A 27979-nucleotide genomic window follows, 5' to 3' on the forward strand; every position below is an offset into this window, starting at 1 on the left:
CCGAAGTGTGCGGGATTGCCGGCGCAGGGCACGGAGCCGCTCTCTGTTCGCGAAAATGGAAAGCACGGAACAAAAAGCAGGTGAGTTTGCGTGCAGCCAAAATGTCAGTGGCTTGTGGTATTGGTGGTTGGATGAAGTAGTTGGCAAACAAGGAGAACCAACGTGGCCAAAAGATACGGCTGGCGGCCAAGGTTTCCTTGAAAGGGAATGCTCCACATTTTATGATGTTGACGCAAGCATGAGATATAATAAAATACACTCACTTTGACTACTGGTATACTTTTTGAGCGAAAGGGGCTCTTCGAGACAACACAATATCTCTGTTTAGCAAATATGCTTCTCAATACGTCATTGCTTGATTACGTCATCACACCTTGCACAACATTGATTTACAGCCAGGTGGCGGTCGTTATATCTGGAAACCGTGCACAGGAACGCCAGGTATGAACGACGTGACAATTTTATCTGTATTGGCCTTGATTGCCGCGTGGTCATAGCATGGTAAGGTTTGAATGGTGTTATTGTGGCGTCAGGGATGCCTGAGTGACTTTAAAATAGTCTCCCCGAAAAAAAGTCCGCACATCGTCGCGGACGTGCATCTCAGAACCTAGAAGATGTTACGTTTTAAGGAGGGCACGGCTGTAAACTGAACCGAGTGATCTTTAAGATGGCTCTTTCAGTTCAAAACCCGCACAAAATGTGGAACACTCCCTTTAAAGCAAAGCCCCAGACCTCGATGAGTACGCACCACATTGATTTTCAACTTCATGTCGGTTGCCCTCTATGGTAAAAAATGGAATATCCTGGCCCTAGGGGGGGGGGGGGGGCGCCTCTCCCTAGCCCGGTCACTCCCTTCGCCGCGCCCCTTGTGCTGACAAACAGCGATTGTCGAATTTTAGGGTGTGACATAAAAACGTGTTCCTTTAAAAGAAAGTTATTAAAAGCATGTTCTCAATGTAGGGCCGTTTTCTATTTTGCTGGGCATAGCCATACAGCTGTAGCCTTTCTCACGAAGAGTTGTCACAAATAGTTTGTGTTTGTAAGTTGTAATTTAGAATTTGCGAACTACAACTTACAACTGTTTCATAAAATTAGCGCGGGTTGTAGAATTGCAAATGCAAAACTCTGCGCTGTGTGTAATTTGTCGCTGCCAATCACCGGCCTTGCCAAGGACGCATAAGAAGTACGCCTGACCAGCTTTTTAGCACCCCATACGCCCAACGTTGACGTGACGTCACTGGAGTCTTGACACAGCGAGAGCAGCGCGCAGCCCCGCACGATGCAGATTACGATCTGGATATTTGCATTTCCGTTGGTCACAGCTGCATTGTAAGCCAAATTTGCTGGGAAAAGCCACCCTTTCTTCCTTCCGTCCCTAAAAACACGTTGCGCTAGCAAACGATTAGTTCGGTGCGAATTCGGTAAACCTAACCTAAATTACATCGCCCATATTGAGCGAGACTCTGTTGCCAATGCATGCAGTCAGGCTCACGCAGTCGGGCTCGCCGTTCTCGCTGTCACCGCTCCTTCCGGCGCCGATTTCTGTGTCACCCATGTGCACGTGCCCAAGGTCGCACCCAGAATCCTGGTGGAGCAGGAGTGACACAGTGCTTTATGGAAGGCCCCTGGTGCTCCTAAGTTTTCAGCGGGCACCAAAGTTTCCTTTTCTTCCGTGTCTGTTTTTATCCACTTATTCCGACGGGCGTGTTAACGAATGGTCCATGAAATGAACACTGACAACACATGCTTGTTCCGTTCAGGCGGCGTCGTCAGTGAAGCACGGGGGGCCACAGAATACTTATGGTGCGACATTCTGGTGACACGGTCGCCGGGCCTCATGATCGATTCAGAGGCCCTCTGAAGAAACACTGGTCTATGACGCCGGCCATCCTCTGACGGGAGCAGTTAGTGCGACTCGCGGTAGAGGCTTTCAGTGACGCACAATAATTTCTTGCAGGTACAGGGGATCTACTGAGTGACACAGGGATCGCTGTTAACAAAATCAGGCCTCTGGGCAAAACGGAGCAAGGCCATTTGTAGGTTATGGGGTTACTACTGTCCGCCACATAACCATTCCATGGTGTCAATCAATGCGGGCCCTATTATTGCCCTATTTCCCATCTCCCTTTATTGTCGGGGGCCCCAACAATGTAAGAGGCCTGCTGACATTCCAGGTCCCGTCACTGCTCCTTTCTAGCAAGCGGGCCCACTGCCGACTCGGATTCCCTTGCTGATACAGGATCCCTTGTCAGGCGCTGTGGCAACATGATAAGATAAAGTGGGCTCTTTTTCACCTGTGCTTAGCTAGCCTCCGCACCCACTTGCCATTAATTCGTACCAACAGCAGGGGTGCAATCGATATTTTCTTAAGAGGGTGCGAGCATGCCTCAGTGAGAACGCATCACGCCAATTTTGATTATATGAGAGCGCTGAGGTAAAGATGAAGACCTGTGGCAGAATGGAACGCCCCTTGTCTGTGCTCCTCCCAAACAATCCAACAGCAGCGACGGCAGGGTTTGAAGACTACGATCTTGTAGGCCAGAGTCGATTCGTTCCCTTGGTGAGTTTGTGAGGGCCCTCGTTTGACACCCGTCTACCACATTTGGTTGCCCCTCCCCCTTCACAAATATCTTGACCCCAATGCTACAAAATATCCGGGAAATATAAGTACCACAGAGACATTCTTCAGACATGACCTGCGGCTGATGACCGTTCTACTAAAACAAAGGACTATTCCGTGTCACTAACCTGAAAAAACTACCGTACATTAAAATAGTGGCCTAAGAGCCGGTAAAAATTATTTAGGGCGAAGTTAGGCTCACAATTCCTCACAAGGGCATAATGTCGCTGGATAATTTGTTGTTTTTTGGGGGAGATGCGGAAAATGGCTTACCCTATCACAAAATATGCATTTCATCTGGGTCCTGAGTTTATTCCCGATCACTTAGAAAAAGTGACGCCCTGCTTGCAGGGATAATAGAGACACTAACGAACCAGCACGACTTTACCTGATACTTCTAATCCAAGTTTGAAGGGCTATTAATTGCCTTGCCTCCTATCCACTTTCAATGTTGCATCTACCCTACGTTTCCGCTACGCCACGGCGATGGAGAGAGCAGCGTGCGGGGGCCAATGACACAGGGCACCAGTGACGTCATTTCCTGTGCTGAGTCGCACGGGATTCCACCAATAGTAAATCCAATGATGCCCCCCCCCCCTCCAGTGTTTCACCCGCCAGCTGACATTGCCAATGTCCGACGAGCGCAAAAAAAATAATTATGCTATGGATCATCATAAATACCGCGGTTTGAAAACAAATGTATCGGAAGTGTCAAGGAACAGAACATTAGGTTCCCCAATGTCAGCAATCAAGTATATTTGTCACTGTATTCACCGTGCGTCTCACAGTCTTAAGCAGAAGTAAACACACATAATAATGGCAGCTGTCATGGCAACCAGCGAAACGGTGACTTAGTGAAGCAGCATAATACAGTGTTCTGTTACCATGATAGACACTTATATTCTACTCACGGGCATGGGATTCATGCATCGTTCACACCCGGCGATAGCTGTCCCTGTTTGGCGTCAACGTGAATGTCGTCGCTTGCCCGCAGTTTGATAGGATGAGTGTACCTGCCGTCGCTTGCATGAGTAGAAACTACACTTCAAATTGAGGCATTTCATAATCTATTAGTACAGCTATTTCATCCTGGCAGTGACATTAGATGCCAGTAGGCCTGCTCACGGAAAATGATCACCTTCGATCAGTACCTCACTCCTCCCCCCCCCCTCCCCCACCCCGTCAACGCGCGAGTACATGACAACGCAGGATTTCGATCGGATCGGTGCGGCTGCCAAGGTCACTTATGGTGATGGGTAATAGCGCAAAGGAATCAATTTGCTGCACGCTTGGTTGCACGGGCCATACGCGGAGTTACAGATGATTAAATCCATCAACACCATAACTGGGTTGTTTCCGCTGAGCGTTGTGTTCTGCGAGCGTGTTTGTCATTCGGCTTCCTCTGATTACTTGTTTATTTTGCCCCGGAGGATTCTTGCAAGCCTTCTGCGAGCTTTGCGTCCACAATCCATTTTCCCTACTGGCATTGCCTTAAGCTTACGATCACCCATTCTACAACGGGGCAGGCCATCGTTGATTTGTAGTTGTACTTTGTGCTTGTAATCTTACAAATGCACCGCGGCTGGAAAATCAGCTAGCTGGCATTTATCAAACATACCAAGGTAAGGTTGTAGAAATTCTCGAGAGATTCGTCACTTTTTGTGTGTGGTTTTGTGGCTTTGTAAGTTGTAGTTGCTGTTCGTAGGTTTCTGCTTTATGAAACACATTTTTACAACTACACACACAAATTTACAAACTACAATACAAATGTACAAAAAAACTGCCTTTGTGAGAAAGACTACTGGTGTTTAATTTCGCAAAGGCGGGTTGCCGTGCCGCTTCCCTGTTCCATCGTGTTCCTAAACCACTGGCTCTGATCGATATGGATTTGAAGAGCGCTAAGATGATGCAGATCCCGTGATTTCTAAATGGGCTTTCTCCAAAAGTGTTGCAACACAAAGCACATTGTATTTAGTTTCATGTTGCAAAACGTTAAATCGGTAGGTGTCTGGTGATTCGCCCGTTAAAAAATATATTTTGTTACGATTCAGAAACTGTTTTGCGAGATGCATTCCACATTTTGTTGCCAACGCCGATTGGTGCTTCCAGTAAAGCTCAGATGGATCAAACGAGACAGAACATCTTCACGCTAATTGTATAAATAAACTTCACCCTGAGCAGTTCATGACTGCTGATATGTTTGGAACACGGCTGAGCAGTGCTGATACAGCCCTCCCCCATCCAACGACTGATGACAGCTTGGAGCCGAAGCGGTATCATTCTCGGAACAGGGACGGATGCTGACGTTGGACTGTTTTTGGCGAGTGCAGAGTGCAAGTCATCCCAAGCCTTACACGAGACGCCCGCAAATGTCATGGTTTATTTCCTGTATTCGCATACCATCCTACGTCATGCTGGCTGATGCAACTAGGCCATTATTGTCTGCAATGCCGTATCTGATCAACCTTTGGCTGATGACATTACCTTGTGCTCCGGTATACCTGCAATTCTTCCCTAAGCCTTCTGAGTTTTTGCGAAGTCATTCGAGCTGGTAACGCCTCTCATTATCCGAGCGCTGAGGGCAGTTATCAGTGCTTTGTAACCACTATTCTCTCCGCGTCTCCTCTCTCCGCATGAGAGCGCTGCATAGTACAACATCGGTATAGCTATAGCGAAGTTCAGCATTTGCACACTTGTCCCTTTCAACAAACAATGCCGAAGCCATGGAATGGGCATACGCTGCACCTTACGGTGCGCAACTGCAGCACCATACGGTGTTCAATGGCCGCGACCGCACCTGTTTTGGAGAAACCCTTTCGCACGTTGTCGCGCAACCTTTTACGGAGCGCCAACCACCGCGTGGGCCATATTGCCGCTCAGGGGCTGTGGTGCAACCGAGGTTCGAGCCCGGGCCCGCACGTGGGAGCCGAAGGCGCTAACCTCTCGCTCGTGACGCCCCTCGCGTCTGGGTCGGCCACGGTGCTCGGGACTGGGTGGAGGCATCTCTGGACTGGTGTTGGCGCTGAGCGGGCCGCATATATTTTTTCGTACGTGCACATCTTAGAAACCGTTGTCAGCGGTGTTAGAAATAGTGCTGACCGAAATGGCCCAGCTATTGATGTTCTGGCAAAATGTTTTATTTTACCAAACATCAGAGGTGAAGAGAAATATATTCCTTATCGCCATTTTATATATACGTTTGTATTCGCTGTGGCTCAACAACTAGCTTTCAAGAACAACGAGAAACAAGGTTTTGGAGCAGGAAAGCTGAGGCCATTAAAACCTACATTGTCGAGCATACATTGAAAGAAAGCGATGGAAATGCAACGAAACTTCCCCAAAGATTTTGCGTTTGCTTCTTTCTTGCATTTCTATGCATCCTCTTTTGTAAGTAATTTGGACGCCAACAGAGCCGTCCAGTGGTCAGAAGATCGCCACGTGGTCCAGGGGCTTAAGATTGCATTTCGTTGAAGGCCTCGACTTCTCGGGCCGCGGACAAATCGCAGCTGAGCGAACGATCTTACGCCCCGCCCCCTTCTGTTTCTCCCACTTCCACCTTAGTTTGCCGTAAAGACGTGGATCCCTTCAAAATAGCACGTCATGCTGATGAAAATCCCGCGAAATGCAGTCCTCCTTGGAGAATGTTGGACGATGCAATATCTTTGATCTCAGTTTCCGATCTCTGAACTCCTTTGCCACTCAGTCCTCAGATACCAAAGGAAAGCATAAAGGCATAGGAACCGAAATTTACTCCTATAAATGTACCTAAGGTGCCCACATAAGGAGAGGATGGGCATGTAACAATGGAGGGAACGGGCATTTATACCCAGACCCAGACTCAGTCGCGTTCATTTAGTATATTCAAACCTCATGTTTACCGTACCCCAGGCTGGTCAATCCTATGCTCAATGCTCCCCTCAGCAAATTTGGCAAAGCTAGAGCTCTGATGGGAATCTAGAACCATTAAAAATTATTAGTCATTGCGCACGTTCCTGAATATCCGTTCTGAAAGCAACGGGACTTAAGCATGTTAATTATACAGATGCCTACATTGCTATTTTATTCTACGTCGTAACTTGTAAAAAGAACAACGTAGAACCGGAACCCCGGATGATCCCACGAGAAAAGCACAGGAATCCGGATTGGGGCAGACAGGTCTCGCTCTACGTCAACTGACACCTCCTATCATTTCTTGGAACCCCGTCTGCTGTACTCTTTTAATGGCGTAGCCTTTAAATGAGATGGTTCACTGTACCGGACGTCATTGACTTCTCATGACAATGGTACAATGCTTCTCGTACAATAATCCCCGCTAAACACTCGAAGACCTACAAATCGTGGACGGTGATATGAACGAGATCATCAGCTTCAGCATGCCATGCAAGTGTACTCAGATCGGACAGGACACACCTTAGCAGACATGAAGCGACGACAGTTTAGACGCATTCCGCCTAAACCAGACATAGCACATTCCGTCCAAAGGACTTCTCACAGACACAATAAAACAACATCCACAAGCTGTCCAAGTGATTTGTGCAGCCAAAAAGGAGACTGCACCAAGCACAGCGTGCAGTTTCTCGTCCGCAGGCGAACACAGTGGTCATCGTAATACCATCAAATACAACACACCATCGTCACACATCATCGTATCAAGCCACCCCCGCTTCCATAGCCACAACGAAGACGAAGACTACGCAACGTTAAATCGGATTCCATTCCAGCCCTACGCACAGCGGCAGCCCGAGCCGGACCGGCACCCAGTACAGGCATGCAGGGGGCGGCCAGGTGCCTCAAGGCACACATTATAGGTTGCAGTGCGCACCACCTCTATTCTTCAATACATGCACACACCAGATATCTTGCACACTTCCCAAAGCACATTTAGACTTAAATGCGTGCCATCACCTCAAGCTCTGTATTTGGAACGACTGGAAAGGCCTCAGATAGTAAAGCCCCACTAAGCCTAAGCTTGTAGCTATAGGCATTTACCGAGTGGCCGGGATATTTCCACGACAAGGCGTCTGATGAACATGCAAAGACCATAACACTGAAGTGAGAGAAAACAGTCCGCGTGAGAACATTGTTATGGTGTCTTACATGTTTAACTACCCAACTTGCCGTTCCATGACCTCAACTTGCCGTTCATGACGCTGCGGACCACCGCAGGCGCGGACAGGTCAAACTGTCTAACGTGACGGGGGATCCACAGTCATCGCCATCGCTGTCGTCGACGACTCGGTCCCTTGGGTTCTCCGTGAAGGGCTGAAGGGCTGGCGTCTCGGCGGCCTTCCTGGACGGTCCCGGCGTCGGCTCTATGGCGAGACTGGCCTCCGCCCTCAGGCTGGCAAACCATCCAGATGGTGTATCACGTCGTCCTGCCAAGAAAGAACAGTTCAATTATCCCCTGAAAATCGGCTAATTTCATTGGAAGAATGTAATGTGTGTCCTCCCAAAATTATGTGCAATCTACAGAGGCAACTGACTTTATCATGGCTGACTTGGTGTCTGACCAACTATTTCAGCGTGATCCGTTTGTAAGCTATGCCATTCTTCTAATTTTAGTGTCCTGGAAACATTTAAGTCTCCCATGGTTTGTCAACATGCTTTGACTTGTCATAAACACCTGCTGCAAGCATTCTTTGCAAAACGTAGTGCAGCTTATGTGAGGCACACGGACGGTGGAACAATGACCAGAGTGCTGATGTCCTGTAGCAAATCGCCTTGAAACCTTACACACGACCCAGAACTTCAAAACCTTTCATCCTAACTGTCATATTTTTGCAACCCTTTCCATACACGGGGCATCCGGTGCTAGGATGTAGTAGCGAGATGTACTACTACACTGATGCTTCTGGGACATGTATTTCTAACTCCATGCTCGGTTGTGGTCATCAAGATTTTTTGGCAAAGCCATCTGTATCCCCTGTAGCCGTAACCTTGTAGCCATAATGTTGGAGAGTAGTCATGTCATGTTCTATCTTGTTGCACATGTATTCAGCTAGTTATTTGTGAGAGAAAACTATTTAAATGTAACAGATGACATCAATATAAACCCAGATTGCACAAAACGCACATGACATTTGACATGTCTGGGGTAAAAGTAGATTATGTACAGCAAAGCAGTGACATCATGGGAACAATTTCAGCACATTCCCTCTAAATCCAAGAGCTCATAGTTCAGCACACAGGTGCCATCAACTCCAGTGGTAAGAGAGCCAATGTGTCAAGGAATCATGATATCACCAAGGTAGTTTCAGGTAAATATATGCCGAAAATCTATTTACACACCAATAATTTGAAAATTCAGTGTGATTACGACTGGCCAGGGTTTCACATTCCAATGTGAGAGATCCAAGCACAGATGTCTTGTAAGTATCCAGCGAAACAATATTTTTTCTGACTGGATGCAGAAATTTTGTGTTATGATGGCTTCAGTTAGTAAGCCTACGCATCACTTCCTATCACTGATATTTGTACACTTCTTTGATAAATTCACAAGCAGACTGATTAAAATAGCCAGCTTCTGTCAAAACGGCAGTACTTCAAGAAAAAGGAGCACTGCTGAATACTACAATATAATGTACTAGTCACGGTAAACATTGTTGTATGCTGTTACTCTTGTTAAAGAAGACCATTGTACACCAATCGCCGCTTTTAAGGCAGAACGTATTGTAATTAATCGCTAAACAGGTCATCTAAACTCTTACCTTGGAACTTAAATATCTACGATAGCGAACAACCGGGCGCCTCAAACACGCAGCAACCGCGACCCCGGCGCCGTTGCTACGCGTGATCATAACATTACTGCGCATCAAGAGCCATAAAAATGTACGGGGCCAAAGTAACAAGAATCCAATGAAATATGTTTCTTGCGTATCCAAGCAGTCTTCGTACTGTTTGTGGATTGGTCGACATCGTGGGCAAATATGACGCCTTTGGGTGGGGAATGAAAAGGAAAATGAGAATATGGCGGCTAAACAAAACTTCTTAGTACGGTGCCCGGAGGGAGCTCTGGAGCTGCCGAGGTGCAAACTCTCGACCACAGAGCAGGGGTTCCGCTATCGTGGTGCCGCCTCGTGGTACCAGATGCCTCCGACCGTCACTGAGCGTCCGACACTGTCCGCGTTTGTGCGTCGATGAGGGCACTGAGGGCCTGAAAGCCGTTCGCTGTGAGCTTGACTGCATGGGATTTTGAGAAACTCTACCAACAATTTTACTTTCCATGTGCATAGGTGCCTGTGGATCGTTTCCACGGCTATTGTTACTATTTTATCCTTGATGCATTCGTCTTTTATCCTGGTCTGTTGTTTTTACACTTCGTACATGATGACGCTTATCCTGAAAGGCCATACTGCATCGACCGGTTAGGTTCAATGCGGTACAATACAGTACAATACAAATATTGCACTCATAGTGATCCGAGGGTAGTAAGTTGGTTTAAGCCCTATAAAATGAAATAAGCTTAACTGAATGCTATTTCCTATTGCAATCAACAACGTTTAAGTGGCAAGAGCCTGTTCCGGCTAACTGAGGTTCGAAGACATGGGATTAGCTCACTTATAACTATTTACCAATGGTATAGGAAAAAACTCCAGGAAACGGTAAAGGTATAAGTATAAAAGGCATCTAGGTATAGGAAAAGACCACTCTACGCGACAACACTTCTGTACTTAGCAAATATGCTCCTTAATACGTCTTTGTTTGACTGTGTCATCGAACGTTTGTGTGACGGCACCCGCTTGTAGTTTTTCAATTCTCTGAAAGGTCATCCGCGGCAGTGTTGGTTGTGTGCTGAACCAAAACGCGTCAGACGCTTGTGTTTTGGGCCATTTCTCGTGGCGCTCTTGCATATTCATGCGTGAGTTTAAGGCGCTTACTGATATTCACGTGGTCGGACTATCGCTATTCTTAAGCAATTACATTCCAAGTCGTGTTTTGGTGTCAATTAGGACGAATTTATTTTTTGTGTTAAAATCTTGCGCGCTTGCGCAACATTGGTTGGATGCCAATTGGCGGCCTTTATATCTGGAAATCCTACATACCAGCGCCGTCATGTATGGATGGGAAACTTTGAAATAGTCTGCACGAAAAAGTCTGCGCATCTCCATGCACGTATGCTTAGAAGCTAGAGGGTTTTAGATTATAAGAAATGCGGGGCTGTGAACTGCACCGAACGATCTTGAAGATGACTATTTCTGTTCAAAACACCACACAATGTGGAGCACTGCCTTTAAAGGAGCACCTTATGTTTGCCAGCATTGCTGAACGCCCGTGCTCGCAAGCTCGGTCCGCCCGGGTTGCTGTCTTTAGCAAAAGAAATGTTCCGCATTGGAAGATACTCAAGCAAGCATCAGATATGATGAAATAAGCTCACTTATAGCTACTGGTATGTTTTTTTTTAAATAAAAAGGGTTGCTCTAAATAACACAGTTTCTATATTTAGTTAATATGCTCCTGAATGCGTCATTGTTTGGAAGCGTTATCTTACCTTGCACAACGTTAAGTGAGCCAACTGACAATCGCTAGGTGTATCTGGAAATCGCGTGTACGAACGCCAGATGTGAACGGAACAACATTTATGTTTTTCTTGATTATCACGCATATTGGCAAAAATACATGCTTAGGACGTTTCTAGTTCCTGGCACCGGAACGAGAAAAACGGAACCAGTTTGGAATCAATTCGGAGATCCAGCAAGAACAAGTGTCCACGACTGATTTGAGTTTGCGGACCAAAAAACAAAGAATAAAGCTCAAAACTAAGCCCACAGAGCCGTTAAGAACCAAGACCCGGCGTTAAGTATGCAGAGTGGTACAACAAAAAACAAGGCCCAGCTGGAATTTTGCCGACGAATGCGGCAAAAGCAAATGCTTAGCCAAGAATATGGCCAGAGATCCTGTAAGAACCCAGAGTCAGCCTGGAAATATAAAGGCGATCCTGCAACAACCAAGGTGTGACCTTAAGTCAAAAGCAACTTTAGAACGGTGATCTCATCTGGAAGTGCTGTTAGAAACCAGAACGTACGCACTTGATGTGCCCATGTTTTTACACTGTGCACATCTAAATGTTGAATAACATATGCAAGACATCCTTGATTTCATACGTAACTGAAATGGCAGAACGTTGTCAACGGTAACCCGGGCTGTTTTTTTACGAATGAGCCCATGACAAACAGGAGTCGGGATCAAACGGATTTTTAGTAAATTGATGGAAATTATCAACGAGGATGTGGTGTTTGTAAGAAACCAATTGCAGCTGAGAAGCTGCAAGCTGAGTTAAGAAAAAAAAATATTGAGAACCCGGAGCCAGGGACCCGAGTTAACAAAATAATCAATGGAGTCCAGGAGCCAGAGAGCAGTGATTATGAAAGAACCAGCCAAATCCAGGGTCTTAGGGCATTGTTTTGATGAGGGAAAGTGGGAACCAGAAAGCAAGGATGAGAGCACGTTTCTGCTGATAGCAGATCTGTCAGGACAAATCCGAATGCAAATTTAGCGGCGATGTTAAACATTATATTTCGTATTTCGAGTGAGCGAAGTGAGGTTATGATTAAGATTGCGAAGCGGGATGAGTTAGTTTCCAAATAAGTGTGGCTTATTATGCCTAGTATGCATTGACAACACTAGACCATCATAACCCATCGTCTTTACAAGAATGTTCAGCTGGTTTATTATTGGTTGACTTCAGATTGAATATTCCCTGATTCTGGGTGCTGATTCCAAATAAAATAGTTTGACCCCAATAACTGGCTAGAACCCTTTATATCGTATGTATCAAATATCATACCTCTTGCAATTTGTCTTCCGCTGTAGTACAATGAATATATCAAAATGGTAGTGCTGCATTAGGTGATTTAACCTCATAGTAGTCTGAATAGGCCAGAACTTTTCAAAACTTGGACAAGGAAATTGGCCCACCGCTGGCAAAAGATGAATACGAAGTAAGGGTGGTCAAGATCGTGCTATAATATATCTATATGTGCCTAATAAACCACGTTTTCTAGCCTCATCACCCGGCCATATCCGATGTAGTCTACGGCTTGAATATTTCATAGGAATGCCTTTTGTGAAATAAATATTTCTATGTAAATAAATAATTGTATGCGTTATGTGTGCATCAAATTTATAAGTGGGCAATGATTGCCATTTATCTTTCGTACTGCAGTATCTACATTGAGTGAAATTTGAAAATAAGGTTATGTGAGGAAGACAGGTGCAATGATTTCACTGTTGCTGGGCCATCATCTTTCTAGGCGTTGGTTAACTGGCAGATTCATAATGTTTGGTGGGCTAGATGAAAAAGGTGTGCAGGAAATAATGCCCTGACTACCCTATTGTATCCCCCAAGACTATTTCCAGGCAGAGATATGGACCACAATTCTTTGACTGTCAGAAGTTGCAAAACATGCCAGAAATCGCCCATTCTTACAGAAAAACACTGTCTTGACCTGAAATGGCGTGCGCTGCACTCACGCCTCCTGGGGGTTACCGCTTACCACCCCGATAAGGGCAGGTCGACCCTGCATCAACCCTGGCAACGCGGTGTGAATTCTATGCACATCATAGTGCATGGATGTGCTGCAGGATGTGCATTCCAACTTCTCAATGCTCGTCTCAGGGCGCTGCAACCCCGTCTGGGCCCACCGTTGCTCATACACACCCTATGTTGTTGTTGCTGTTGTTGTATGTGTTACATAGACCGTGTCCAAACACTTCCCGTTAGAGTTATTCGCAATAACTTACTGGTGAATGGGTTGCCCAGTATGCCTGTCGGGGACAGGCTGGAAGCGCATTTCAGCAATAATTTTGTGATTCTGTTGCAAACCAACGCCGTTTCTCAGCTAAAAATGTTTCATTGAATGTGCCAGTCCGAAAGAGTCAGGCTTATGGGAAAACCTTGTCTGTATAAAATAATTTGTTTTCCTATCATTTCTGGAATGAGCAGAATAATTAATCCCCAAAATTCCAGAATATTCTTTCGCAACAAATCCAAAGCAGCAGAAATATATGTTTTCATTCCTCGGTCACGACGACATAGACAATAGCATCGTCGTAATGAAAGCAACGCTACCGTGATTTTCTAGCATGTAAGGGATAAAACACAAATGTGCCATTAACCAGCTGCCTTTGTCTTTTCTTTCTATTCACAGCTCGCTTCTTTCCATCGCTCCGCTTCGTCACTGCTGTGATGTTGCAGCTGGCCATGCTGATCTCGCTGATGATCCGCTTCAACATTGGTACCGCCTTCCTCTGTATGGTGGGCGATCCAACGGACAGCACCAACACCAGCAACTTGACCGGCACAGATGTGAAGTCAAAGCCTGTAGGTAGACCATGGGCAGACGAGATTCGGCTTCGCAGCTAATCCCACCGTTACTTCACCCGCACTTTGGTCTGCATTTTAGCTAATGATTCAGTATAAACACTAATGACTGAGCTCCCGATAACGAACAGGGGCACATGCAAAGCGGTGCGAGTTGGATTGTTAGGACGTGATGTATAAAACAAAGAGGAGCATGGGCAAAACGCCTCACGTTTATTGTCACCGCATGGTTGTATTTAGTTTAGACGTGTGGAATTATCATTCCTGAACTGATTTATTTTATCTGTTCGTCGCAGGAGACGCATTCTGTTGGGGGACGGCCTGACTGTCTGAATTGTTTCCTGGCAAAAGCCTTTCTCGCACTAGAGCAAATGCTTTTAACTGAAAACATTTCAATGCGATGCTTGACGGTCTGATTTTCGAGTATCATTTCGTCCTTCTGTTCTGTCGCGTACCAGACACGTTTGGTGCACGAATGCCGACGTGTTGCAATAACTGACGAGAGTGCTGAGTAGTTGATAAAATCATCTTTGCAATAGCTGTTTGAGCATTTTGCAAGAGTTGCATGTTGCTCACCTGGAAATCCCATTGGGGCACCACGCCACATGAGTATTTACACTACCTCCTGACTTTGTCGGTGAACAGCTCTGTCACCATGTCGAATCAACCCCAAGAGTGCACTACTGGAAATCATACCCTGCCAATGGGTTAGGATTTCGGTCCGTACTGCATCGACAGAAGGACGAGGCTCGGTGCGTGAGAGTTCACTGTGCGGCGACCTCGAGACAGGCGCTGATCTGCGCGTTAATTACCTATGCGCATTGCGTGGCCTCGGCGCGAGGCATTTCCTGAGCTGCTAGATATGCAGATCCAGGCCGCGCAGGCGTGCTCTGCCAACACTTGGGAGAGCCGGTACAGAATGGTTTTGGGCCATGCACGAATGGGCTATGGCCATGATCATGCTGCAATACAACATGATCATTCTACCGAATCGTTCAATTTAGTTTTTGGCTTCGGCACGTTGGCATTTTATGACATCTATGAACGTCTCACTTCATTTCCAGTGGAGCGAAACAATGCTTGATTGATGTTGATTGGCATCATAGAGAACAGCGGTTGTCGTTGAACGTCTGACGTCACGTTTACCATGCCTTACAGGGCGAGTTTGACTGGAGCATATCGTATCAGGGCTGGATCGTGTCCGCCTATTTCTACGCGTTCGTCGTTTTTCTTGTGCCCGGTGGCTGGCTGGTGGACAGGTGAGCCCTATCAGCCGCATCGCCCTGGTAGTGAGAGTACTTTCACCCGATGGCCTTGTCTCAGAGGGCATTCGAACTAGACACCAATATCTGCGGTTATGCTGTCCAGATACGCCACCGCGAGGGACGATATTAATCCTGGTGCCTGTTGCCTTCAAACGGCCCAAGTCCGGAATACTTTGCCTTAAACATGGCCTCAGTGTGGAAACGTCAGCTTCGCTCAGACAAGGAGATAGGTATAGCAGGCTTGGTTTGCGAAATGGCGGCACAAAAGCTGAGAGACGCAGTCTAGGGGGAAGGGAGGAAGGCGGCCGGGCGGCTTCAGAGCTAGATTCCTGACAGGAAGTAAGAAGTCAGTGTAGTATGTTCTCAGTGAGTCCCTCCCCTTGCCCCCCCCCCCCTAACAAAAATTATGGCTGTGCCCCTGCCGCCCCTGCCTAAACTCACTTTGAGCTCATGTTTTTGTGCTATTTATCTTCTCATTACATTACGTTAGCTAAAAATAAACTGAGAAACTACGCTGCACCTTGCTAATACCCCTGTCAGTGAAGCACGTGTGCAGCAGCGCGACGACGTCACGAACCGCACAGCTCCAGGTAACACAGACTCGGGCACGTTTTCAGGTTCGGCGCGCAGTACATGCTGCAGATTGGAATGCTGGTGGCGGGAGTAACCTGCCTTGTGATACCCGTCCTCACCCGGCTGCACGGCGGCCTGCTGATCGCCGCTCGGGCCGTGCTCGGCGCCACAAATGTAAGCAGCTGGGGCGACCGCGGCTTTTCCGGCACACCCACCCGTCCTGTACTTGGAAGCGGCGTCACGAAGAAGCGTGTTGGAATTAACTCAGCCGGTGACCTTTCCGTACGTCGTTGGAATGCCATTGTCAAGTTGCGTATATCATGGTAGCTGCGATATACTGTTCGGCGTAAAATTTCGGGTCGCCAGGGCGTGCAAAGAATAGGGCGACACAAAGTTCAAGGCTTGAGCTTGTTATTTTCTTGGAAACGCTAGAAGAGGTACAGTCCGAGAACTAAATGCCAAGCAAAGCCGGCCGCCGGTAGGAATGGCTCTGTCTCGTTGTCATTTACGAGTCCGAGTCCAATAACCTGGGTTCTAATCTGCGTTGTGGTGTCTTGAGTTTATGTCGGAGTCCTGAGTTTGCCCTTTTGAGTGAAAACGTTCTCCGATCGTGAGTTTGCCTCTAGGTGGAGTCCTAAGAAATCGGCTATTCGGAAGAATTCTCTTCTCCCTTCTCAAGAATTTGCAGCCCAAAACCTCTGCTCTCGGGAAGGAATTTCAGTTTCCCACGAGATGAAACAAGAAAGAGTTAGTTTTATTATAGATTGTCAGGTGCAGAGCTGTTTCCAGGGGCTGCGCTCCGGTAGGTGTCTTCAGCATAACGAAAAAGTAACGGTCATGTGTGGCCGTTACTTTTTCAGTAACGGCCATGTGTGGCCCGGGGTGGGTTGCTGCTGGCTCCAGACCTACCTGGATTTGCACCCACAAATGGGCGTCGTCCCGCTCGTCAACGGCGTCGTAATCCCGGAGCCGCCAAGCATGTCCGCGGCTTCGGGCCAAGCAGCTCGGCCCGTAGCCGCGGACATGGACACCCGCAGCTGCTGCGGGTGCCCGTGTCCGCGCAGCTGCTGCGGGTGTCCATGCGCCATGGGACGTCGCCCACCTGGTTTCATGTTCCTGGCGCTAGTTACATGGCGTCGGACGACGTGGCCGTCCGGCTCACCCCACGTGGCGAGAGCCCCTAGCCCTGGGACGCGGCTCCGTTTCTGTCGCTTCCGACCGCCGATGGCCTGCAGGAGCTGCTCTTCGATCCCGAAGTGGAAGCCTATTGGTATCGACGCTAGCAAGAGCTACCACTGGCCAGCTACCCTTTCTGCCCGCCAACCCTTTGACAGAGCTGCTGTCTTCTCACTGATGTTGGTGCGAGCCCCCCCCCGCCCCCCCCCCCGCGTGAGAGCACCTGCGCAGTGCACCACCACGAACGCGATGGACAAGTTGCCTGAGGCGTCACGTTTTGAGCTGGGCGCCAACATGTCTCCGACTCCGTATCAAGCCATGCAACAGATACATATATGCTGCATCCACGGTGACCTAAGACCTGTAAGTAAGGTCAAGCTGCTTAAAGTTGAGTGGTTTTAACTGAATATGCTTACCTATTGCAGCCCGCAACAACAAAGTGGCAAGAGCATGCTCCGAATGACTCAGTCTTGAACTAATTCAGTCTCGGTGGGAATCAGAAACCAGAATGAATATGTAAGGATAAATCCGAGTACACATTTAGCAGCAATATCAAACGTTGCATTTCATATTTCAAGTGAGCCAAAGGAGGCAATGATTCAGACTACAAACCATGATCAGGTACTTCTGAAACAAGTGACTTCTTACGGCCTAGTATTCCTTGGCCGTATTATGCCATCATAAGCCATCGCATTCTTCACAATGTTAAGCCGATCTATTATTGGTCGATATCGACTTGAATAGTCCTTGCTCGTGGGTGCTGATTTAAAAGATAAATGATTTACCCTAAAAAATCACCAGCATTCCAAACAATACAACTGTTCCGATTTGTCTTGCGCTGGAACATTGTGAAAACATCGTAATGCTAGCACAGCATTAGGTAGATTTCCGCCTTTAACAGTCCGCATGCGCTAGAAGCTTTCAAAATTTGGAAGAGAAAATCGGCACACCGCTGGCAAAAGAACGACGCCAAGAGAAGATGAACAGATCGTGCTATATTTCACCTACATGTGTGGCGATTATTTTTTCAGACACTGAATGCTCTTACTTCAGCTGTATTTCAAGAGACCACTTGGCATGCTAAATGCAGCATTGGAAATTTGTTACGGTTTGCGTGCACCAGCAACTTTGTGAACGTACATACGAGCTTGATTGGATTTATATGCCGACATGTCGTGCAATTACACGCCCACCCTCCCGTTCTGAGCCCACGCACTTGGCGTCGATATTGCAACTCCTAATTTTTGTTCGCCTCGGCGCTTTATTTGCAACATGCATCAGCACAGGTTGACCGACACTGGAAGCATGCGCATTCCTGCATTCTTGTTTCCTGAATATTCTTCATGCCACGCTCCTTTTCCCCATGTGCAGATCTTGTTGACAAAACGGTAATTTGCATTGCCGCACATCACATTGGCTGTAAACAAATGATGAGCCATTACATGAAAACCATTCGTTTTGGATAGCAACATTTATGCGTAAAATGTGCTTGCCGATACGGCCTCCCAAAATGTACGCGTGAACACGCTTACAATTATCTCTTTTGCATTTTAGGATTGTAGAATATGGCGCAACACAGACCAGAGCCGACATCACACTACTACGATGTATATTCTGGGGTGCACTGCCATTTGAACTGGGTTTAATTTTGTGCCGGCATGACTTCTGACTATTTTCAGCACGCCTATAATGCCCGAATTCGCGGCTGCTCCCAAAACCATGGTCTCTACATTTGTGGAGGCAGGAGCGTTCTTCGTATACCATATATATGGCTACAGAAACTATATGGCTGGATATATATATATATATATATATATATATATTGTTTCTGTAACCTTGGTTCTACCTTCGTGTTTTTATAGCCTTCGTGGAGACCACCAAGCTTGAACGATTTGACATTGTGAATGTACATGTGACCTAACTTCACTTGAACTTTACCGTAACCGAACCCGAAGTTATCAAATTGTAGGTGATACCCATAGACTTTTTAAAACTTAGCGGTCCATGTCAACGGGATGCCAAAAAGCTTGGTTCTGTTTTGTCTGCTACGATGGCGTTTTAGGCATAACCATATCGAAATGCTCCTAACATGGAGGTATCACTTGGTGCTCGCTTCTATTCCGGATGGGAGTTCCAGTGACGTGCATAAGTACTAAATGATACAATGAAAGCCCATTTCTGAAAACAAGGATGCGAAAAGGGCGAATTAGCTTTCTGCACCTTTTGCTAAAAAATGTCCTTAACCATTGCTAAAACAAAGACGCGAAGAGGATGCACCAGCTTTCTTCAAGTTTTACTCAACAAATATCTTTGATGGGCTCAACCCACCTGAAGCGTCGCGCCACTTGACCCAAAAGTGGCTCATTTCAGGCAAACCTAACCAAACCCAACTGAAACTAACCTTATTAACCCTGGCTAGCACAAACCAGCGCAGCCTATTGGCTGCGCGTATGGCCCACGGTATCCTCGGTGCCGAACTTACTTGTATCCCGTTCTTTCCGTTAAAAGGCATCATTCCATTACAGTTGACATCGAAATGAGCTTCTCAACCTAGTCTGAATCGCGGGCTCCTGAAACGTTTTGGTTAGGGCTCGAGCCCGAGTCCTGGCGCTTCCACTTAAAATCCGAAGTTGAGTTTACCGTTTTGTTGAATGCGTGCGAAGTTGTTAGAATCGATGCACTGGGCCCTCACACTACCGTTGCAAGATTAATCTGCTGCATGCATCGCTTGATCCGAGTGTGAGTACTTAAACGTGAAAGCCCGAGTCAGAGTCCTGCTGGGGTCAGGACCAGCTCTCTTGCCCGCACGCCTTGCGCTCTACCCCTCCCCACTGATCTCTCCGTGAGCTTGACCCGCCCGTTGCTCCGCCGGCCGGCCGCCTCCCCGCCAGTGTCTGATCATCCCGTCGGTGCCGGCGCTGTCACGGCTCTGGTCGCTGCCCGGCGAGTACACCAGCGTGTTCGCCATCGCGTGGTCCGGCTTCTACCTCGGCACGGCGGTCAGCTTCCCACTGGGCAGCGCCCTCTGCCAGTCCAGCTGGAGCTGGCCCGGCGTCTTCTACGTGTCAGGTCAGACGGCCGGCGCCATGGTAATGTTACAGGCGTCTCAGAGCATGGTCAGTGTCAGGTTAGATGATCAGTGTCAGGTTAGAGAGGGCACAGACTGGTGACAAATGAACGCAATGCCCGAGGCCTTGAGTTAAGAATTTCAGGTGTCACAGTGGCGCTGTATGCAACTTTTCCAGGTACCGGGCGCAGACAGGTCTCCACCCGGTGGACAGCTTGGTTTATGGGCCATGGATGAATGTATGCGTTGTCATGCGGTAAAATCGGCTTGAATTATATGCGGGGTCAGTAAAGCCCTCTGATTTTTCAAAATATCCTGGGCTCACATGGCCATTATGAAGCTAAGTCGGCCCCGGTGTCATTTTTGAAGAGCATTGATGATCGAGGTAGAACATGGGATCGGATCAAACCCTCGCGTGAGATCTATATATATATATATATATATATATATATGTATATATATATATATATATATATATATATATATATATATATATATATATATATGTATGTATACATTTAGATGTGTATATATGTAAATACATATGCATATATATATATACATATATATATATATATATGTTTGTGTATATATATATATATATATATATATATATATATATATATATATATGCACACTGAAATCATATTTCCTTAGCAACCAAGCACAAAACCAATGCTTGTTCAGTTCTCCCGATATATCTGCCAAAAGTCGCATCCTCACCCGGTGCAACTCCCGACATGCCTTCAAAATCGTTTGTGCAGTCGCCTCTGGACAGCACAAGGAGCTGAAAACCCGGCAGGTTATGTGAAGTCATTTCTAGGAATCCTCGTTAAGTTCCATAGGGCCAGCTCTCGCGGTTTGGAAGGCAAATCCACGCCCCCACATAAAGAAAGGGTAATCCAGCTCGTCAGTGTGGCGTCTTCTATAGTTCAGCTGCAGTTTCGTCTGCTCAATACCTGTATTAAAGTATAGTCTCCAAATAATCGTCCCCGCCTGAGTCTATCAATGCAAGTTAAACGCCGCACAGGCACCAGCCACACAGGCTTTAGCCACACAGGCACCACAGGCTTTAGCCACACAGGCACCAGCCACACGGGCTTTAGCCACACAGGCACCAGCCACACAGGCACCAACCACCCGCCCCGCCCCCAGGTCAGAATGACCGCGTGGTAGTTGCCCGACCCCGACGTGACCTATTATTCTGGAACCTTCAGCCGACCCCACTTCGGGATCACGTGACTTCCGTTGCCCAGCCGCCCGCCGTTTAAGGAGGGCCTCAACCATACGGGCGATTCCCGCTGATCGAAGCAGCCTCCCAGCGACCCAGACGCGAAAAGCGACACCACAATTAGGAACCAGATAACGTTTTTTTTTTCACGCATCAGGCCAGACGCGCATGGAGACAGCGCGAATCTGCATATCATGTGCTAGTCATGTGTCAGAAACTATTCATAGTTTTATCTCGAATCAGGTTCCACGCCCTCAATCCTCAGTTCCATGATCTTGATCTTCAAGAGGGCTATTATTAACACGTACGTCTACGTCGTCTACGTAGGTCAGCGATTATTCCCCGTGCGTCTTTAGGATATTTTTGTCGGTATTCGTACACATCCTCATGTTGCATTTTTCCACCGACATCTCAAATGCTGCACAGTGAGAGACACTGGGCCAGCATAGTACGTCGAACAGATTTTCCACTGTTCCAATCATGCATCCCACAGGCATCATATCAATGGCGTGGATGGTGTTATCGGCGTTCCTGATCAAAACGATCCCCTGGAAGAGCGGTGGCTCCGCGGAGAGGAGAAGGAGAGCTTCCAGCGCTGTCAGGCAGCCGCAGGGGAGACCAAAAAGGTAAAGTAGCTCACTCTGGATGCTCGCCATCTTCACGGGTGGGAGCGAAAGTTGGTTACGACCACGTTTTGTTCACGGTCGATGAGGTGTGTCATTTCTCATGAGCATGGGCATGTTCTTTTGAATGCAGTGATCATGGCTGCATTAATGAAATGTTAATGATCATCTCAAAGTTGCGATGGGTTGTGAATGACGACCATGATGGGCTCGCAATGCCTTACAAAGCAAAGAAGCATCTCGTGGAAACCTGGATGATGTAACAGTTAAGCAGCTAACTTTACACGTCCGTTAGGGTATGCAATGCAAAAATAGCACGAGCGCGTTTGCTACTCGTGCGTGCCCGGGACTTTCACATCAACGATTCAAACGATTGTCTCATAGTGACCTTATTGTAAATGGGTGGAGTGGGTAATGCTGGCACATCATTCCTCCTGGAAGCGCATGAAATGGCCCAGTTAGAACTTTTGTGATGAACAGTTTTGTAATGATCGGCTTTATTTTTCTTCAGCGCTTGGTGGCCATGGGTGTCGCAGCCTCTTCGATCCATTTTGCAATGTCGGGTCAGTTAGCTTTGCAAGATGCCAGAAACTGATACGCAGATGTTTTCATCGAAGAGCACAGTTAAAATGAGGCAAGCCACTCTTGGGGACTGAATAACCGCTGATGTTCATTTTTCCAGGTCACCGCCGTCCCGTTTGTCAAGATCTTCACAAACTTCCAAGTGTGGAATGTGGCCATAGCGTTCTTTATCGGCTTGTGGAACTACTATGCCTCGACAATCGCCATGCCCTCGCTTCATGGAGACCTTCATGAAATTTGACCTCTCCAGCGTAAGACATGCCGTTTTACAGCACTCAGTCCACCAATCGTCTGTGCACATTTTTTGTGATATATCTATGCTCCCAAAATATACGTATCTGCGCTGTATGTATGCTACCCTTGCGAATGAGCCGCCAACTTCAATATCATTATACATATGCATATATGTATATATATATATGTATATATATATATATATATATATATATATATATATATATATATATATATATAGCGCCTTTGTGTATTCGGCATAGCCATCTCGCATGCTGTTTGCTTGTTCTTTTTGTAAAAGGTACCTTTGATTGTCGCAATATGTAAGTGTCCACAAAATGTTGATCCCTGTTAAATACAAACTTGAATATGTAAACAAGCATTGAAAATGACATAAAATTTCAGTGTCCCTTAACGGGTTTAACACGGCGTCAGTTTTATGCCGACTTCAAGCTGGAGCGAAGGTCGTGTAGTTACGTGGGGTTTTTCTCACCGGAAATGCATGTTGCTCTATATGCATGCAATATTCGTGTTGACTGTTATTCTGTCAGTGGAATGTGGAGCATGAGACAATCGTTTTTTTCAGAATGGGGCTATATCAGCCGCTCCCTCCCTTCTGCTGGCTGCTCTGTCCATCTTCACCGGCAGACTCTTCACCTTCCTCCATGTAGAGAAGAAAATATCCAAAACACGCCTGCGGAAATCGTTTAACTTCTTCAGTACGTGTTTTTCAGTTAATTGCCACAAACGATAATATATCGCACGAGCATCAAGTTCAATTTGCACTGTAAGGATGGAAGATCGTGTATCGCTAATGCATTCCATGTGGTTTTACCGTTAGTGACCCGGTTTTGACCGGACAGCACAGCTGTGTAAATAGGTGATTGGTAAACGTTAATACACGATAACCGACGCATCAGCGAGAACACAAATTGACATTTCCCTTAGGTGATATAGATAAAAAAGTGCACTGATGAATTGCTGCTTACAAAGCCGTTGGAAAGCGGTGCAAGCTCTTTTCACATTAAGGATGTGACAAGTTGTGTTCCCGCCGAGCAACGGACCCCGACGGCCCGTCCTGGCCTCTCTCCAGGTAATTTCGTGCCGGCGTTCCTGCTGCTGGCGTCGGTACTGATCCCGTTCGAGCAGCGGACGGCCGCCGTCGTGTGTCTGGTGCTCGGCATCGGCCTCACCGCCTGCGTCTTCACGGGAGGTAACGCCGACCACACGCCCGACCCGCTCGCAGCGACACCTGTCGGCCGAGGCAGCGACCGACGCCTAGCGCCATCTGTGAACAGGGAGATTCGGGCGCGAGAGGATGAGAGGCCCTCCGTGAAATTGATTGGGACCGATCGCCCCGCGCCTGCCGACCTTGACCCCTGAGGTCGACGGGCCGGAGCTCTGAGAGATATCAATGCATGTTTTCAACGACTCGAGGCTGGGGCCAATGCGTTCGAGCTTGCCTTTCACGTTCGCCCGTGACCTTTGACATGGGAGGTGCCGCAGCATAAATGATGCACGTAGTCGCACGCTTGCCCAGCCGGTTTGATGGTGCGTTTGTTTTGTTCTCACTATATCCATAGATTTCTATGCCGTCGTTGAAAAACTGGTCAGCAAAAAAAAAAAACTATGGCAGACCGTCACAACGCGTGCCGGTCGTCAGCAAGTCGCGGTAACGATAACTTCTCATTCTGACTCCTCTCCATTCACTCACCTCGCATTCTCACATGGCGGGAACCAGCTGGTTACCGTGACCGTGACGTGACGACTGTGTAACAAGTGTTCTTCTGCTCGCAGCGCTCCAACTGCATAGCATGTCAAAGATCAATTTAACGGTTAACAAAAGTCACGAACGCTACGTGTTGAAACTTCAGGTGGATGGAGGCTTCGGAGATGTCACAGATAAACACCCAGTTTCAATTCAGATGCGACCCCCAGGTTATCCCATCTGCGCATGGGTGTAACTACCACAAGGTTACGCGCGACCTCCCTAACCCAGCCACGTATGGCGAGGTTCATGCCGTCGCTGTTTTCCCATTCAAAATAGCTTTGAAGACCCTCGTGTTTCAGTGGATTTCGTTTGAGGCCCCAGTAGCAGCTGGCGTGTGGTTGCGCCCACGTTTCGGCATGGCGCGCGTCGCCGCACCGCGCCTCCAGCGTCACGTGACGGTGTGCCCTCCAGCGTCACGTCACGGTGCACCCTCCAGCGTCACGTCACTGCGCCCTCCGGCGTCACGCCACTGCGCCCTCCGCCGCCAGGACCGTTCAGTGGGGCTGCCGACATCGGGCCCCAGTACACGGGCACCATCTTCTCCATGGCGGCCTGCGTCGGCAACGTGCCCGGCTTCGCCATCCCGCCGTTGCTGGCCGCCATGACGCCAGAGGTAAGCCTGCCAGGTGTGATTCTGCTGCCGCCCCGTTTGCCCGGCGGTGCTCATCACGTCCTGTGATAGTTCTGTGAGCTGTCGTCGCCCATCGCTCATGTGATTTGTCGCGTCACGAGCGGTGGAAACCACGGTGCGAGCGCGGGCTCCGTCACTATGTCAGACGGAGGGGCAACTGCCCCCCCCCCCCCCGTCCTTCGCGTAAGTTAAAACGCACGTGCTGCACTCCATAAAAAGAAATAGCTAGAAAGTCATTACTTCTCTCACCCGCCTTGCGTCAATGGATGGCATGCCCTGTGTAGCATGGAGCGAAACTCAGAACTGTTATGTGCGTATTTGATGACGATGTGCGTGGGTGTGCCGGTGTCCTGTGCGCACGTTCTAGCACTTTATGTCCTTCCAAAGGTTGTATAATTTGGCACGTGGTAGACCACCTCGTGAAACTCCCCCCAAAATGTTTTTTTAATAAGGTAAGATTCTAAAAGGAAACAATGAAAAGCCTCATTATATTGTTAAACTTAAAGCCAGATTGTGACATAATGAAGAAGCCGTAAGGGTGAAATTGGTTAAAACGCGCTTTCAAAATAACTAGCAGAATACTTGGGGATATCTATTCCTGGATTGTTACTGGTTATGTGACGATCACCGCCGCTTTAAATTGACGCCGAAAATCAGTTTGGCTTCGTGAGAGGCTGCATGACAAATCACTTGATGGCCAGCAACGGGATTGAAAAAGAAACTTGCTGTCCAGTTATCCATTCTTTTTGCGATGCTTTACTACGTTGTGAAATGTTCTGCACACAATCATTTCTAAAAGCGACGAAGCGTAACTTGTTGAATAAGTTGACTCAGCTGTGTTCCCTTGGTCACATCTGACAGATGTTGCGACTGATTCCTGGTGCTCATATGGTCTTTTCTGTTCTCACAAAAAGCGTAGTTGTGAGAGCGGTTTCTCAGCCCCGTGAGCCCTACCTCCACCTGCCGGTACACACTTATGGTGGGCGAGCCTTTCAAGCTTGGGGTGTTGTTCTTCTTGGCCCGTTTCAGAACTTCCATGTGCTCCAAGTCCTTACTACCGAAATCAAATATACTCTTTGGTATTCGATGAATTTCAAAACGGGACCGAAAATCGATCGAGTGATTTTTCCTTTGTCGGGTGTCCAGATGGAAAAAGAATGCATTTTAATTGGAGGCCCTTGCTACCGGAACCGGAAACCGGAAACGCAGCAATCAAGCAGTTGTGTGTTCTCAGAATGACAAGAAGGATTAAACATCTGGTCGAGAAATCGAGCCAGTAGCACAATGCATGCTTAACCAATGGTTTCGAGGTTAAAAATTTCCAATATGAATAAAAAAACTAGCTGTGATAAATGGTTGCAATTTAGATTAAGATTGCAAAAACGAAAACATCTTGGAATTGAACTGCGATATAGTTTTTGTCTCACAAATGTATTCCGGATCCAAACATAACATTAAGTAAGAATTGCAACCGGCACGTTAGCATCGTGCAGTGTGAATTGCCTATTGCTCAAGACTAAGCAGACATTCAAGAAAACCTCAATTATCACCTCATTCGTCCAGTTATGCACAAGGCCAAGCTTAGATACACAGGAACATCTCCGCTACCATCATAAATTGACACCGATTTTGAACACCACATGAGTACGCCTCCCGTCATCACAGACACTACCTTTTACAGGACACTCGCAACGAATGGTTGCGGTTCGTATCCATATCTGTGGCGCTCCACCTCTTCAGCAGCATCTACCTGAGCTTGTTCTGGAAGTCGGACATCCAGCCGTTTGCCAAGACGCAGCCGAACGACCCTGTCAAGTCTCAGCTGAAAGAAGAAGTCGAGGAAGACGCCGTTTAATCTGTTCCTGTTGCGTATGAAAAGTGATGCGTTTCGACATTACGCCCTAGTAATGTCGAAACATTACTAGCAAACAAAAGCGATGATTTTTCGTACCCGTCTGTTACCCCGTATATGCATTTTGGTGATTGGTAACAATATTCAAAGAGCAAAGAATAATACATTGTTATAGCAGTATTTCCTTAGTTGCTGGTAATTGTATACGCCCTATTTCCACTGATTCCCCTGTGTGTTTCTAACATAGTAGCGCTTTCTAATGTAATTACCACGCCGTTCCTCGGCTAGCCCAGTGGCGCAAGAAGGGCCAGTAGACGCTAAGCACTGCTGGGCAGCGAGAACGTATATACATGTGGCACTTTCATCGTGGACGTTGTTAGACGTCGTTTTAGAGGCAGGCTCGATTTAGGGTAGATTTGCCGAGAACTTCAAGCATCTGACGCGTACATTAAGCGATATTGACACGGCATGATGCATCACAGTTTGCAGCGAAACAGTGACACTTATGTCAGCGAGCTTAATTTGTACACTGCTGTCAATATATTAAACTAGAAGTAATGTCTTTTCAGTTCAGTATGCGTAATAGTATTATGCAGAAGCTATTACTGTTCTCCAGAATTTATTTCGATAATGCACATTGGGGAAATCGATGTGAATTACATATCAAGTCTTGGGTGTGCAGTTGGAATCGGCTCCTGCGATGAGGAAATCGTTTATACTGGCTTGCACGAAGTTGGTCCTACACGGGGGCTGCAGTCAGAGCTACCTTTTTGACTGAAAAAACATGGCAAACATCAGTGGCGCCCGTACGGGCCCAACAGTGCGCAGTACATTGGAGCTGGCTTCTTCATTTTAAAACGGCTTTTTATTTTCCTGCATTGTTTGGCGTTTCCATCTCAAGACTATTTAAGTGGCGGATACTGAAACAGGTGATTACAAATCTGGGCAAACTTTGGGGTTTCATAGCTTTAGAATGTTTTGTGATGAGACAGTGATTTTCCTGACCATTGGGATTGAAAGACAGTGTTGCGCAC

At 47.3% G+C, this 27979-nt stretch overlaps 2 protein-coding genes across 2 annotated transcripts; both read left to right on the top strand.

Annotated features, from left to right (window-relative positions):
- Positions 1-21882, top strand: LOC119094486 (putative inorganic phosphate cotransporter). The gene is made up of 6 exons (XM_037217544.1): positions 1-80; positions 13768-13940; positions 15099-15199; positions 15823-15952; positions 19846-20023; positions 21746-21882. Exons 1-6 carry the CDS (start codon positions 56-58, stop codon positions 21880-21882), a joined length of 744 nt encoding a protein of 247 aa, XP_037073439.1. The 5' UTR covers positions 1-55.
- Positions 21832-26993, top strand: LOC119094079 (sialin-like). The gene is made up of 6 exons (XM_037217156.1): positions 21832-21878; positions 22558-22708; positions 23278-23410; positions 23785-23904; positions 24951-25075; positions 26775-26993. The coding sequence occupies exons 2-6, from the start codon at positions 22646-22648 to the stop codon at positions 26946-26948; spliced, it is 615 nt and encodes a 204-aa protein (XP_037073051.1). The 5' UTR covers positions 21832-21878; positions 22558-22645; the 3' UTR covers positions 26949-26993.
- The last annotated feature ends 986 nt before the right edge of the window (positions 26994-27979 follow it).

This window comes from Pollicipes pollicipes, unplaced genomic scaffold, assembly GCF_011947565.3.
Source record: "Pollicipes pollicipes isolate AB1234 unplaced genomic scaffold, Ppol_2.1 Scaffold_4002;HRSCAF=4701_pilon_pilon_pilon, whole genome shotgun sequence".
NCBI classification, from domain to species: domain Eukaryota; kingdom Metazoa; phylum Arthropoda; class Thecostraca; order Pollicipedomorpha; family Pollicipedidae; genus Pollicipes; species Pollicipes pollicipes.

Coding starts and splice junctions, on each gene's coding strand:
- LOC119094079 (XM_037217156.1), top strand. CDS start 22,646: ATGCCTCGACAATCGCCATGCCCTCGCTTCATGGAGACCTTCATGAAA. Junction 22,709..23,277: donor TGAAATTTGACCTCTCCAGC/GTAAGACATGCC, acceptor CGTTTTTTTCAG/AATGGGGCTATATCAGCCGC. Junction 23,411..23,784: donor GAAATCGTTTAACTTCTTCA/GTACGTGTTTTT, acceptor GCCTCTCTCCAG/GTAATTTCGTGCCGGCGTTC.
- LOC119094486 (XM_037217544.1), top strand. CDS start 56: ATGGAAAGCACGGAACAAAAAGCAG. Junction 15,200..15,822: donor GGTGGCTGGCTGGTGGACAG/GTGAGCCCTATC, acceptor GCACGTTTTCAG/GTTCGGCGCGCAGTACATGC. Junction 20,024..21,745: donor CGGCGTCTTCTACGTGTCAG/GTCAGACGGCCG, acceptor TGCATCCCACAG/GCATCATATCAATGGCGTGG.